The sequence below is a fragment of the Podarcis vaucheri genome (genome assembly GCF_965113315.1).
Source record: "Podarcis vaucheri genome assembly, chromosome: 17".
In the NCBI taxonomy this organism is placed as follows: Eukaryota; Metazoa; Chordata; class Lepidosauria; order Squamata; family Lacertidae; genus Podarcis; species Podarcis vaucheri.
The window spans coordinates 14,932,880-14,946,643 of NC_138755.1; the positions used below are offsets into that span (position 1 = coordinate 14,932,880).

Here is a 13,764-nt window from a genome sequence, read left to right on the forward strand (position 1 = left end):
TGTATTTAGCTGCTGTGTCTGACAGTTTAACATTCTTCACACGCATTAGATTTAAAGTGCAGAACAAAAACACACCACGAATGGAAAACATATGTCAAGAAGCAGCGTGCCATCACAGGTTCAATTCATTACCGAAGTAGCATTGCAAACCAAAACATATAAATGTACATACTAGCATAGAAGCACAGGTGCCGAGTTTCGCCTGACACTGGTTGTGTGTGTGTACGTGGCACATATGACTCATGTGGGCTTGATGTCACACGTTGCATGAATGACAACTGTCACATCAGGAGAGGCCAATCAGGCCTCTTCCCAATGCAAAATTCACCCACCCGGGCTGCTCAGTGTGGCGTCTGCTGGCACTGTGCAGCCCGGGGTGAATTCCTCCCTGGCCACTGTGGGGTGTGAAACACAGAGCAGTCAAATACAACATTCCTAGAGTGGACACGTTTAGACATGAAGAGGGATGTTTGTCCAGCCAGTAGTTTAACCTCCTGCTTCCTCCTGGGCTGGGACAAACTCCCTCTACATGTGACGAGAGGTGGGCATGACCTCACCTGTGCAGGTAAGAAAAGCACAGGGCTGGCAACCACATCTCTCTCTCTTCTCCATTTTGGTTTCGTTGAAGAAGCATCATCCTGAGATGCTCTCTTGGGAGGACAAAGGAACTATCTCCTTATGGGATAGATTCCAGGTCTATATATTTTGTAACTTAAGTCTGCCTTCTGGGATCCATCTGTGAACAGAATGTGTGAGTAAACTCTTTTATACAAGACTGTGTCGTGTCTATTCTTTTTAGGAGGGAATAAAAGAGGAATTACCAGGAAACTTATTGTCAGGGAACTGACATCGGAGCGAGAGGCGAAGGGGAGGCTCCCAGATTATGCTGGCGAAGGACCCAGCAGCAGGGGGAGAAACAGCTCAGTAGAGGGGGAAGCCAATCAGCGCAACACCAGGGATAAAGGAGGGCAGACGGGGGAAGTGGAGAGAGGGCTCCAGGACTCTTCACTGGACATCAGTGAGGAGAGCCCAGGTCCTCCGCTACCCACGCCTTCCCTGCGCAGAAGACTCCCGCGCAGTGAGAGGAGGAGGAGACTGGGTGTCAAACAACTTTTATGTTGGAAGAGGTTCAAGAAACGCCCACTGACGGATTCTGCCAGTGACTGAGGCAGCCACCATGAGAAGGGGCTGTGCAGTCAGAAAGTTTTAACAAGGCAAATTAGCCGAGAAAGGCACCAGTTTACGCACGAGTAACTCATACCCATTACACTTATTTTAAAGGCTTATGCAAGCCTGGCAAACCTATCCGCTGTGTAAGTTTAAAAAGGGGAATGTTACTCTGCTAAATCACAGAATTTGTTAACGCAAGTTGAGAAGGATATTATTAAATAATATATCCTCTCCTGCCTCCCTGAACATTCCCACCTGGCCACACGGCATCAGGAGCCGTGCCAAATCTGTGACACGCATTTTGTTCAAACCGGACAAACCTCGTTTTCTAGTCTCTCACCTTGCTCTGTGTGTGGCTCCACAGGAAGCTGACGACTTGAACTTTGAATTTCTATAAAAATTAGAAAAAGAGGTTACCACGCCTTCTTATCTGGGCAACAAGGTACACAATACAAGCCAATAATAATATCTCAGCCTTCTATTACGTTTACCTCAGAGAACAGGTGTTTATGGCTCAGCAGTTTCTTCAGAATAGGAGTTAAGGGCTTGGAGTTGCCAAGGGTGTTTTTTCAGCTCAATTTACGGTAACCAGAACGGTTTGAGCAATTTAGCTGGGTTAAAAATGCAGACCAATGGACCTTAGCATACTAACGGAGAGCATTTCAAAAGGTCAAAAATTACTCTCAAGAGCCAATATCCAATGATGTACAATAAAATGCAGACAAGTGCCATTTCTGTGGGAGGGAAGGGAATTGACCTTTTAGTGCTCCTAAAGGGGCAATTTGTAGACCATTCACATTGTTTGTAGTCTCAGTGACATTAACGGACTTTAAAAGATTTTCTCCCGCTAAAAGCATGCCAGTCACTTATCAAAACATTGTTCTCAGCTTCTCACCAGAACCAGGAGGTGTGATCTTTTTTATTCAGTACATGGTGAGCTCCACAGTACAACGTGAAAAGCAGATATTGCACTATAAAACGATGTTGAGGGAGCTCCCCCCCCCCCAGTATAGCTGACCTGTGAAATAATATGTTGCAGGGGGAGCCTGTGACCTCCCTGCTCAAATTTTAAGAATAGATCAGTCCAACGGCCAGGGCCGGATTTAGGTTTGATGAGGCCCTCAGCTCCTGAAGGTAATGGGGCCCTTTCTATGTCCAGCTGTCCTTTGTCAACAACAAATTGTCACTGTTTTTGTGTTGAATATGCGCTATATGGTCATTTATGGACCTGCAACTAATCCAGAATACGGCAGCTAGATTGGTGACTGGGAGCAGCTGCCGAGACCATATAACACCAGTCCTGAAAGACCTACATTGGCTCCCAGGATGTTTCCGGGCACAATTCAAAGTGTTTGTGCTGACCTTTAAAGCCCTACGGCCTCAGCCCAGTAGACCTGAAGGAGCATCTCCACCCCCATCGTTCAGGCTGGATACTGAGGTCCAGCTCCGAGGCCCTTCTGGTGGTTCCCTCACCGTGAGAAGTGAGGTTACAGCGAATTAGGCAGAGGCCATTCTTGGTAGTGGCACCCGCCTCCCATCAGATGTCAAGGAGCTTCACAATATTCCCATATACCTGAAGGAGCGTCTCCACCCTCATCATTCAGCTCAGACTCTGAGGTCCAGCGCCCAGGACCTTCTGGTGGTTCCCTCACCATGAGAAGTGAGGTTACAGGGAACCAGGCAGAGGCCATTCTTGGTGGTGGCACCCGCCTCCCATCAGATGTCAAGGAGCTTCACAATATTCCCATATACCTGAAGGAGCGTCTCCACCCTCATCGTTCAGCCCAGACACTGAGGTCCAGAGCCGAGGACCTTCTGGCGGTTCCCTCCCTGCGAGAAGTGAGGTTACAGGGTACCAGAGAGAGGGCCTTCTCGGTGGTGGCACCCACCCTGTGGAATGCCCTCCCGCCAGATGTCAAAGAAATAAACAACTATCTGACTTTTACAAGACATCTGAAGGCAGCCCTATTTAGGGAAGTTTTTAATGACTGATGTTTTGATGTATTTTTAACCTTCTGTTGGAAGCTGCCCAGAGTGGCTGGGGAAACTCAGCCAGATGGGCAGGGTAGAAATAAATGGTTGTTGTTGTTACTATTATTATTTTTATTGTAGTCCAACAACATGTGGAAGGCTAAAGGTTCTCCACTCCTGATACAGCAGCTCACAACTGCTGATTTCAGGTTTTCAGGAGCATAGGCTAAAGGAACGTTCCTAAAATGCTAGACAGTATCTACCACATATCCGAAGAATAGGTATCCCTTGGGGCCAAGGGACATAGAGTTGTAGAGTTGGAAGGGACTCTGAAGGTCATCTGGCATACCTCATACTCGTTTGAGTTCACCGTTAAGGAAGGCACAAGAGAGAACAGTTCGCTCAGGGTTTTCAAAATGAGTGGCCGGGTGTCACAGCTCAGCTTTGGTGACAGGGCGTTCCATGTAGAGCGAATGCAGACAACCTGGAAAGAGAACAAAGGGTAACATGAGCACAACAGCGCCAAATATCCGTATCAGAGCAGGGCTTGGTGTACTCTATTCCAAACTTAGAAATGGAAAGCGGAAAGCTGGTAGTCAACAGAAGAGGTTCAAAGACTCTCTCAAGGCAAATTTTTAAAAAATGTAGTATAAACACCAACAATTGGGAAACACTGGCCTGCGAGCGCTCCAGTTGGAGAACAGCCTTTACCAAAGGTGTCATGGGCTTTGAAGGCACTCGAACTCAGGACGCAAGGGAGAAACGTGCTAAGAGGAAGACATGCTTGGCAAATTCACACCGTGATCAACTCCCGCCCGGAAACTTATGTCCCCACTGTGGAAGGACATATGGATCCAGAATTGGCCTCCACAGTCACTTACGGGCTCACTGTTAAAACCGTGTTTATGGAAGACAATCTTACTTGGCTATGAGGGATCACCAAAGAGAAAGAAGAGAGACTTCTCTATATATTTCTATTGCTCCAGGAATTATTAAATAGGTTAGCAATAGAATCAAGCACTTGATCACTGAGTGCCTTATAGAACAGGAATGGAACCAGTCAATGAGGCTGTTGTACGACTCCCAATTCATATCAACCCCGGAAATGGGATATTTGCCACTGGGTGGTTGTTGTTTAACACTTCTGGTTCCAGAGAGGTCTCCTTAAGGACAGTGTACATCTTTTACGGCAGGTGGTAACTCCTCCGTTTCCAATGAAGCATTAACCCCTCCCAAAATCCATACATAAACTCCTCTTGCAGAAATAAAATTTATTGAATATGCAATTACGAGTGAAAGTCATGAAACCAGTGGCTGTAAAATAAAGGCTCAAGATCAGTGCTGTTGTAATTGGAATGATCAAGATTATGGAAGCAGAAAGAAATAAGAACTTTGTACCCTGAAATCCAGCACACGGGAAGTCACCCAAAATTGTTTAATCCGGTATTTGAATAATTGGCTATTTAACTGTATTGTAATCTGGTATTGTGATAATGTGGCTCTTTTGGATCACTGTAATTAAAAATTAATAAAAATTATTATACAGAGAGAGAGAGAGAAGCAGACACTGTTTCCTTCTGTTCTCAGAATAATGGAATGGGCAAAGGGGGAGAAGTGTGGGGAGGATGAGGATTAAGTACATGTGAATGTTTGTCTCTTCAAGGATCCCTTCAGGACTTGAACAGACCATAAACAATAAAAAACAAACTCTTTTTCTTCCACATTACGAAGGGCACTGTGCAACACTCAAAAACCTGCATACAAACCACTTCACACAAAGTGGAGCTCCTATCCAGTAAATTGCATGGTGCTTCCTTCACATGAAGGAGCTATTCAACCGTGTTCAACCTATTAAAAGGTATATTAAGTTATATAGGGCCATCAATGAGCATGAAGCTTTACAAAGTGCAAGACAATAGGATCTTGCCCCATACAATCTACACTTGGACGCAAGAGAGGAAGAGGTGAGAGTTTGACAAAGAGGTAAACTGCACTCATTTCACACGCTAGCAAGGTTATGCTTAAAATTCTACAAGGAAGGCTCAAGCAGTATGTGGACCGAGAACTCCCAGAAGTGCAAGCTGGATTTAGAAGAGGCAGGGGAACCAGAGACCAAATTGCAAACATGCGCTGGATTATGGAGAAAGCTAGAGAGTTCCAGAAAGACATCTACTTCTGCTTCATAGACTATGCAAAAGCTTTTGACTGTGTCGACCACAGCAAACGATGGCAAGTTCTTAAAGAAATGGGAGTGCCTGATCACCTCATCTGTCTCCTGAGAAATCTATGTGGGACAAGAAGCTACAGTTAGAACTGGATATGGAACAACTGACTGGTTCAAAATTGGGAAAGGAGTACAGCAAGGCTGTATATTGTCTCCCTGCTTATTTAACTTATATGCAGAATTCATCGTGCGAAAGGATGGGCTGGATGAATCCCTAGCCGGAATTAAGATTGCCGGAAGAAATATCAACAACCTCAGATATACAACCTCTCTCTCTCTCTCTCTCTCTCTCTCATGCTAATGTTTGCTCTTGAAGGTTTCATGTTGTTACCAAAATTAAAGCACCAAGGCCTTCTCTTCGTAATGGTAGAAACAATTTTAGAATTATAGACATTAGAACTAGATAGAAGATAGGCTTGCTTGTATTCCATCTTCCATTCACGCCACAAATAGCTGAACCTTTCAAGGAACACAAGGAAGTTTACAGAGCTGCCAGACCGATCCATTGCAATGAGTTAAGTCCACCACACATAAGGTCATAGTAGGAATGAATGAATCTGACAATCAAATCTTTTGCATCACAAACATGAATGCTGAAGTCTCCCTTCTTCTCTCCCATAAGTGTGTCTCCTGGTTTTCCAAGATCCACAGCTCCGTAGGGAGCAAACCATTGTAATGAAGACTTCAATGGATTCCCCTGCGATCCATCTTTGACATAAGTGCACAAAGTTCCTTTCAAGAATTTCAACTTTTCAGACATCGCTCTATATTCTGCCAGGATTAGTTATCTGCTATTGCTCTGCATTGTTCGAGTCTACATTGCAATGGCAATGGGTGCCTAGATGGATGATGAGTAGAATGCCGCAGAAAATAAATTCCTTCAACAGTTGCAAGTCCTCAAGTCAAAGGTCAAGCCAAGATTTACCAGGGGGCCATGTTACGAGTCTCACATCTGCTTTATATTCAAAACCAAGGAAGTCAATGCCGGAGAAAGTTTCATAATGTATACAACGTTATGAGCAAAGCTGCAGATGTGCATTCGCCAAGTGGAAGAATCAACTATTTATTCGTGCAGAGAAATGAACTGACAGCGTCCCTGTGAAGCTCATTCCATAACAGTGATTGCTTGATGAAATTCATATTATATTATACACACACACACACACACACACACGGGTAAAAAAGGAAAAAAACAGAATCAGAATACTGGGCATCAGAAAAGTAATTGCCGAATTAAGCAGCCACTTCAGAGGTTGTGAAAACACTTTAGGGGACCATTTCAAAAACTGTAAAGAAAAAGCTTTCAGGAATGCCTATTGAGTTAAATCCTTTTAACGAACAGGCAGATCTGTGAATACAATTCCAGTGTAACTAATAATGACAGCTACTGAAACTTAATCTGATTATATGTTGAGTGAAAATGACACTTCTCCACCCCCACTTTCAGGAATACTATTCTCAAGAATTAGAGAGAACAATTCATCTGCAGGAGAGAGAGAGAGAGAGAGAGAGAGAGAGAGAGAGAGAGAGAGAGAAATATCCAGTGTTTCAGAGGGATCATAAATATGCATTTACAAATTAACAGGAGAAATGATAGATCAATTTACCCTGTGACAGGGGGGGGGGATGTCGATTGTATGAAATGTTCACATTCTCTGAGTTTATACTATAGTTGAGGAAGATATTAAAAAATCAATAAGGAAAAGTAATGTGCATTTTCCAAATGTCTTTACTAGGAATAAATTAAGCTGGTGAGGACCACAGAGTCAGACTAGCCACATTACGACCACTGTCCTGAAAAAATGCACACGTTAGATTGTTGAGCCTCAAATGCTATTGTATTTTATGTCAAGACCAAATACACGGTTTAGAAGGTCTTTGAATTTAACATACCAAAGAATCAAAGGAACTTGTTTCTGCAGTGAGAGAATTATAGGCCCCCAAATGGCAAGAGGGTGCAGAACCCACGAAAGAGGAGTGGCAGTTGAAATGAACGCCCTCCCATCAGATGTCAAAGGCATAAAAAACTATCTGATGTTCAGAAGACATCTGAAGGCAACCCTGTTTAGAGAAGCTTTTAATGTTTAATAGATTATTGTATTTTAATATTCTGTTGAAAGCTGCCCAGACTGGCTGGGGAAACCCAGCCAGATGGGCAGGGTATAAATAAATTATTATTATTATTATTATTATTATTATTATTATTATTATTATTATTATTATTATTATTATTGCTGCGCCCACGATGAAGGGGTTCACAGCACCAGCACCCCAAAAGAGCCTTGTTTCTCCCATAACTGCAGTTTCGGATTCAGACAGAGATCTGGCATGACTCCCTCTCTCTCTCCTGCTTGTTGCTTTTCTTCTAGCTCAAATCACCGCAAACTCAGCTCTAAACTCAGGCTTTGTCCCTCTAGCTAACTACGAGATGGGTGTCACAGCGACATTTCGGGACTCCATGTTTTCCAAGTTCAAACACTACCCCAAGATTAACGTCCTTTGCAAAAGGAAACCAGAAAGCTAAATCAAGACTTGAATTCACTAAGATAAGGTAGCTCATTATCACGGTTATTCTTTCCAGCTCTGCGGTGGTCATTCGCCAACAATGATTTGCAGCCAGCGAGCCAAGCCTCTTCACCAGAACCTTGGCTTCCCCTGTTTGTAACTGAAAGAGTCAAGACTTCCCTAGTCTTCAAAGCTAAGTGCCCTTGGAGTTTGGCAGAGACATAGTAAATCACTGGCACTATCTAGAACTATTTTTTTTTTAAGGCTTTATTTTATATTTTGGAGATGTACATCTAGGTTTTTTTCCTTTACGTTTTTTTGGGGGGGCCCGAGAGTGGGGCCCTAAGCTAGAGCTTGTTTAGCTGATACGTAAATCTGGCACTGGTCGTGATGTCCTCACTGCTACTGGAGCTGTTCTACTCACATTTGCTCCTTCCTAGCAGGCAAAAGAGGACTCTCCTTCTATCCTGCCCACCAGCAAACTGATCTAGATTAGGGTGGCATTAATCCCAAAACTCTCATAACTGGTGTTCTTGGCCAGGCTTTCGTCATCCAACTCTGCAACAGCTTGACTTTGCAGGGCAGAAAGTGGTAGTCATCTGGAGGGCAACCCAGCCAAATGGGTGGCATATAAACAATAAAATTGTTGTTGTTATTACTTTTAAAACTTTAACCGGTCTTCTGCCTCAGCCAAATTGCGGGCACTTTCGCCCTGCAAGGAGATGGCTCATCAAGTCTCCCATTCCAATGCCTACGTTAACAAACGCCCCAAATAAAATCTCCGTAAACTGGAAACGAAAGCGCAGTCTCAGCAACATGAAAAATACGGCCACTTTTTTAATACAGCATCATTGCACATGGTCTCCCCCCCCCCCACTGATTTAAGTGCAACATTGCTGGAATGTAATGTGAAAATCCACACTTGATTTAAAAAAATCACTGTACACAGCTGGCCATTCTAGTTAGCTTCTTGGGGGCTCTCAAGTACACTGGAGAGCATTTCCATAATAAATTATCTTTATACCCTTAACAAGAGTAAAATTCCAGACATCTGATTGGCTCCTTCTGCAAGAAACGAATTCTCTGGAATAATGAAACGCAGCGGCGGCTCCATTGAGAGCCAGCCACCCCGTAGCGTTGCAAAGAAAACCGCAGGGAAACAAAATTATGCTTTCCTCTCAACCTAAGTTTTTGAAAAAGTAAACAAATGCAAAGGTAATAACAGCACTAATGATCTTGGCATGGGGCATTTCCGGGGGAACGGCCGATTCTGCCTTGTGATAAACGGCCTGCGGTGAACTCTTTCCCTCGGTCATGAATCCCCAGGAAATGCCCTGAGTCTCGATAGTTATTGCTCAATTGTATATTGCTGTTATTCGAGAGCACAACACCCTCTAGGAACCGCGGAAGATGAAAGGGCTTTGGCTCCACAATATGGGGGGACACCGATTAGCTTTGACACAACAGAGCAGTTGCTGATCAGAAAGCATCTTTGTAACTCCAGACAGTGTTCAAAGGCTCAGGGTGCAAGCCCCCTTTGTAAGTTTGTTTTAAACTCTGTGCCCATTGTCCTGTCCTTTGTTGCTGTTTTGGGATGAATAGATCATTTCCATCTCTAAGGATTAACAAGGTTTTAACTTCGCCAGTCTCAGGGCGATTGTCAGTCCCCTTTTGAAAGCTTCCATGCACAATTCGAGGTATGAATTATTAGAAGATTTATTTACTTTATCCAGGGTAAACTGGTTGCGTCAAATTCTCAGTGCTAACACTGGAGCGTTTGTTTCCAGGAGCAATTAACTACTGGTTCTACCACGGAACTTGCTTCGAATCCATTTCCCTCCAATACATTGCAGCGACACAAACTTTCCGCTCATCTGGAGGTGCTGAAAATGGCTTTTTTCAACTAGCAAGGATGTGGAGAGTGAAGGATTGCGAAGCACCTGATGTTTCAAATGGGGGAATCCAGAAGCAAGATCTAGGAACTTTATTCTAAAGAGATGGCCTTATCTTTACTGTTCAACAGCATCATCTTGATGAAGAAGAAGAGTTTGGATTTGATATCCCGCTTTATAACTACCCGAAGGAATCTCAAAGCGGCTAACATTCTCCTTTCCCTTCCTCCCCCACAACAAACACTCTGTGAGGTGAGTGGGGCTGAGAGACTTCAAAGAAGTGTGACTAGCCCAAGGTCATAGAATCATAGAGTTGGAAGAGACCACAAGGGCCATCGAGTCCAACCCCCTGCCAAGCAGGTCACCCAGCAACTGCATGTGGAGGAGCGGGGAAGCGAACCCGGTTCACCAGATTACGAGACTACCGCTCTTAACCACTACACCACACTGGCTCTAATACAGGGATATTATTATTATTTTATTTATTTATTTATTTATTTATACACATACACACCACCCTATACCTGGAGTTCATGGGTCTTGAACTCACGACCCTGGCATTAACGAGTCTCACACTCTGCCGGCTGCGCCATCCACAACCTGCTGTGCTGCAGTCCTGCAAACCCTGCTGCGTCCCAATAAGGTTACTGCATCGGGCAAATAAATTTTGCCTTTTGTCTAATAGCTTCTGTCCTTCCAGGTTCCAAGCCTGAATCTGATAGATGCCAGGTATCAGTCACAACTTTGATCTGTAGCCAACTTCCAACAGTTGTGGCCTATGACTTCCACTAACTTTTACACAGGTAATAGCTACATTCTCCGTTCTTAAGCTTATTAGGATGGGCTATGCCAGTAGCACACACAGGTCATATACTGCCTGCCAGATTTTATCCAGCCCTTTGCATCCCCTCTGGTCCATCAGCTGTTCAGTGGGAGCAGCTAAAAAAGGAGAAAGGCTTTGATGCTGTGCAAAGAGTACAACTCCAGCTCCTTTCTTTGCAAGAAGATCTACTGTATAAAGATTGAAACAGAGGGGCAAACAGTCTCAGCAGAGAGATCTTTATTCCTGGAAGTATGCAATAACTGCCCATGCAATTTGCAACTGCATGCATTCAATTTTCAGGACGCAATTGCATTCTGAAGTTGGAGGAACCAAATAGCTGTAAAGTAAGGCTTCCAGTTCAGCTTCACTTTGGGGGAGAAAAGGGAAAAAGACACATCAATATCAGGGGAGAAAGATTCACAGCAAGTTCAAATGCCAACTTTACGGAGCAAATGATGTGGACATTTTGCATGCTTCATAATAATCAGAAATATTGGGGTTCCCGAAGAACATGGTGCGAGGCTGCTACCCTCCTTAAACGGCACAGCCAACCCTACTCAGAAGCATAGGTAAAGGTAAAGGGACCCCTGACCATTAGGTCCAGTCGTGATCGACTCTGGGGTTGCGGCGCTCATCTCGCTTTATTGGTCGACGGAGCCGGCGCACAGCTTCCGGGCCATGTGGCCTGCATGACTAAGCCGCTGCTGGCGAACCAGAGCAGCGCACAGAAACGCTGTTTACCTTCCCGCTGGAGCTGTACATATTTATCTACTTGCACTTCGTGCTTTCGAACTGCTAGGTTGGCAGGAGCAGGGACTGAAGAACAGGAGCTCACTCCGTCGCGGGGATTCGAACCGCCAACCTTCTGATCGGCAAGTCCTAGGTTCTGCGGTTTAACCCACAGCGCCACCCAGGTCCCATACTCGGAAGCACAAAGGAATATAAAATCTTGCAAGGCTGCATTGTAAATCCTCGGAGGAAATATTTTCAAGAAAAGGGGGGAGAAACAGCTGCATGTCTGCTTTTGTACGTAGAAAAAAGCACAACACTTCAGCTTTAATAGCCAAGTTATTTTAAGAATGCCCAAGGAACCATTTTCTTTTAGTTGTCAAATTCACTAACCGGCATAATTTGTCATCTTCATAATTTCCCCTGTGCTATTCTGCTCCGCAAGTTCTCTCTCTTTACTCAAAGCCTAATAAATGTGGAATCGGGGAGTATACGGCACAGAATTGCTTCCAGAGAGAAACGGACGGAGCAGAAACAAAACAAAACTCCTTCCAAACTATGCTGAGTCTTTTCATCTTTGAATCTTACTTGGCTTGCCTGATGCATTTCACACATGAAATCTATTATGAGGCAGGATGCATAGGCTCACAGAAAGTATGCTGGCTTCTGTTGAATTTTGCTGGGGGCGGGGGTGAAAACAAAAGATTTGCCAAGAATTAGTAGATGTGGTCTTGGCAAGAGCTGCAGCATATAATATCCAGGCCTGACATGCAAGCCAGTGAGCACTGTAAGTCTCATTAAAAGGCTCCATTATACAAAAGCACAAAAAGATTTAGCCGTCTTCATAAATCACCCCAAAGCAAGCCCAGGACTCGGGAGCAACATGAGTAATTCATCTGCTGTGTTTCCTACTTCATGTAATCCATTATATTCTAATATAGGACAACCATTATATTTAACTCAAGCTGAAAGTTATTCTGTGAGTTTGCTTTTTAGATCTTGTGCTATGGATGTTCTCAAAAAAGCTCCAAGAGGCAACTCTTCCAGTCTACCTTCCCCCTCGGAGATCTTCTTAAGTGGAAAGTGTTTATAAAACACCACGGCGTCCTTTTCTGATTTTAGCTTCAGCATCTCAGCTGCAACGTTTCACTGATTGTAAGAAACTTGAAAATTAAAACAATGATGTCTTGGTTTTTTTTTTAGCATACTTCTTATACATGCAAGTATCTCTCCCCCCTCTCCCATCACCATCTAGATCAGTGTTTTGCAAACTTGAGGCTCCAGCCTTTTTTTGGACTACAACTCCCATCATCCTTAGCTAGCAGGGCTGGTGGTCAGGGATGCTGGGAAATGTAGTCCAAAAGCAGCTGCAGACCCAAGTTTGCAAAACACTGATCTAGATCAAGGATAGCAGGGAGTCATATTCTTCTGTGTCATCAGTTCCTTCATCCTCAAACGCTAGGGTGTTCCTGTCTCAAACAACAGTGCCTTTTAAGACTGGGAGGTGCTGTGGGTCCTGAGCACCCTTCTCTCCTCGAGGACTATCCCATAGTTATCACCAACCTTGCCTTCATCCAGTCCCTCATCTTTTGTTCTTTGGCTTTTTTACAGTGTCAGAACTAGCCACCTAAGGCACTGCCTCTGGCCACAACAACAACAATAGCATCATTAAAATAAAAAAATTCCTTCCAGTAGCACCTTAAAGACCAACTAAGTTAGTTCTTGGTATGAGCTTTCGTGTGCATGCACACTTCTTCAGATACACTGAAACAGAAGTTGCCAGATCCTTCTATATAGTGAGAAGGTGGGGAGGGGTTTTACTCAGAAAGGTGGTGGGAATGGGAGATTGGCAGATAGCTGAGATGAGCCTCAACAATAGCATCATTGTTGTTGTTGTTGTTGTTGTGCCCACCTGACTGAGTTGCCCTGACACGCTGGCCGGCTCCCAACAAAATATTAAAAACCTCAATAAAACCTCAAACATAAAAAACTTTCCTGTACAGTCATACCTCGGGTTACAGACGCTTCAGGTTGCATTTTTTTGGGTTACGGACTGCTGAAAGCCGGAAGTACCGGAACGGGTTACTTCCGGGTTTCAGCGGTCACGCATGCGCAGAAGTGCTAAATCGCGCTTTGCGCATAAGCACCAAATCGCAACCTGCATGTGCACAGACGCGCCACTGCGGGTTGTGAATGTGCATCCCACACGGATCACATTCGCAACCCGAGCATTCACTGTAAGGGCTGCCTTCAGATATCTTATAAAAGTTGTGTCATTCTTTATCTCCTTGACATCTGAAGGATGTTCCACAGGGCGGGTGCCACCACCAAGAAGGCCCTCTGCCTGGTTCCCTGTAACCTCACTTCTCGCAGGGAGGGAACCGCTGGAAGGCCCTCGGAGCTGGACCTCAGGGTCCAGGCTGAACGATGGATGTGAAGATGCTCCTTCT

General features: G+C 44.4%; 1 protein-coding gene across 3 annotated transcripts in view; it reads right to left on the reverse strand.

Annotated features, from left to right (window-relative positions):
• FOCAD (focadhesin) overlaps positions 1-13,764 on the reverse strand; it is a 141,248-nt gene that overhangs the window by 65,890 nt on the left and 61,594 nt on the right. For all 3 annotated transcript variants that reach the window (XM_082204526.1, XM_082204525.1, XM_082204527.1), the window contains exons 16-17: positions 3,491-3,625; positions 1,511-1,561 (exon numbers count right to left, since the gene is read on the reverse strand). In XM_082204526.1, the coding sequence (XP_082060652.1) occupies positions 1,511-1,561; positions 3,491-3,625 (186 nt within the window). The remainder of the gene's footprint in view (positions 1-1,510; positions 1,562-3,490; positions 3,626-13,764) is intronic.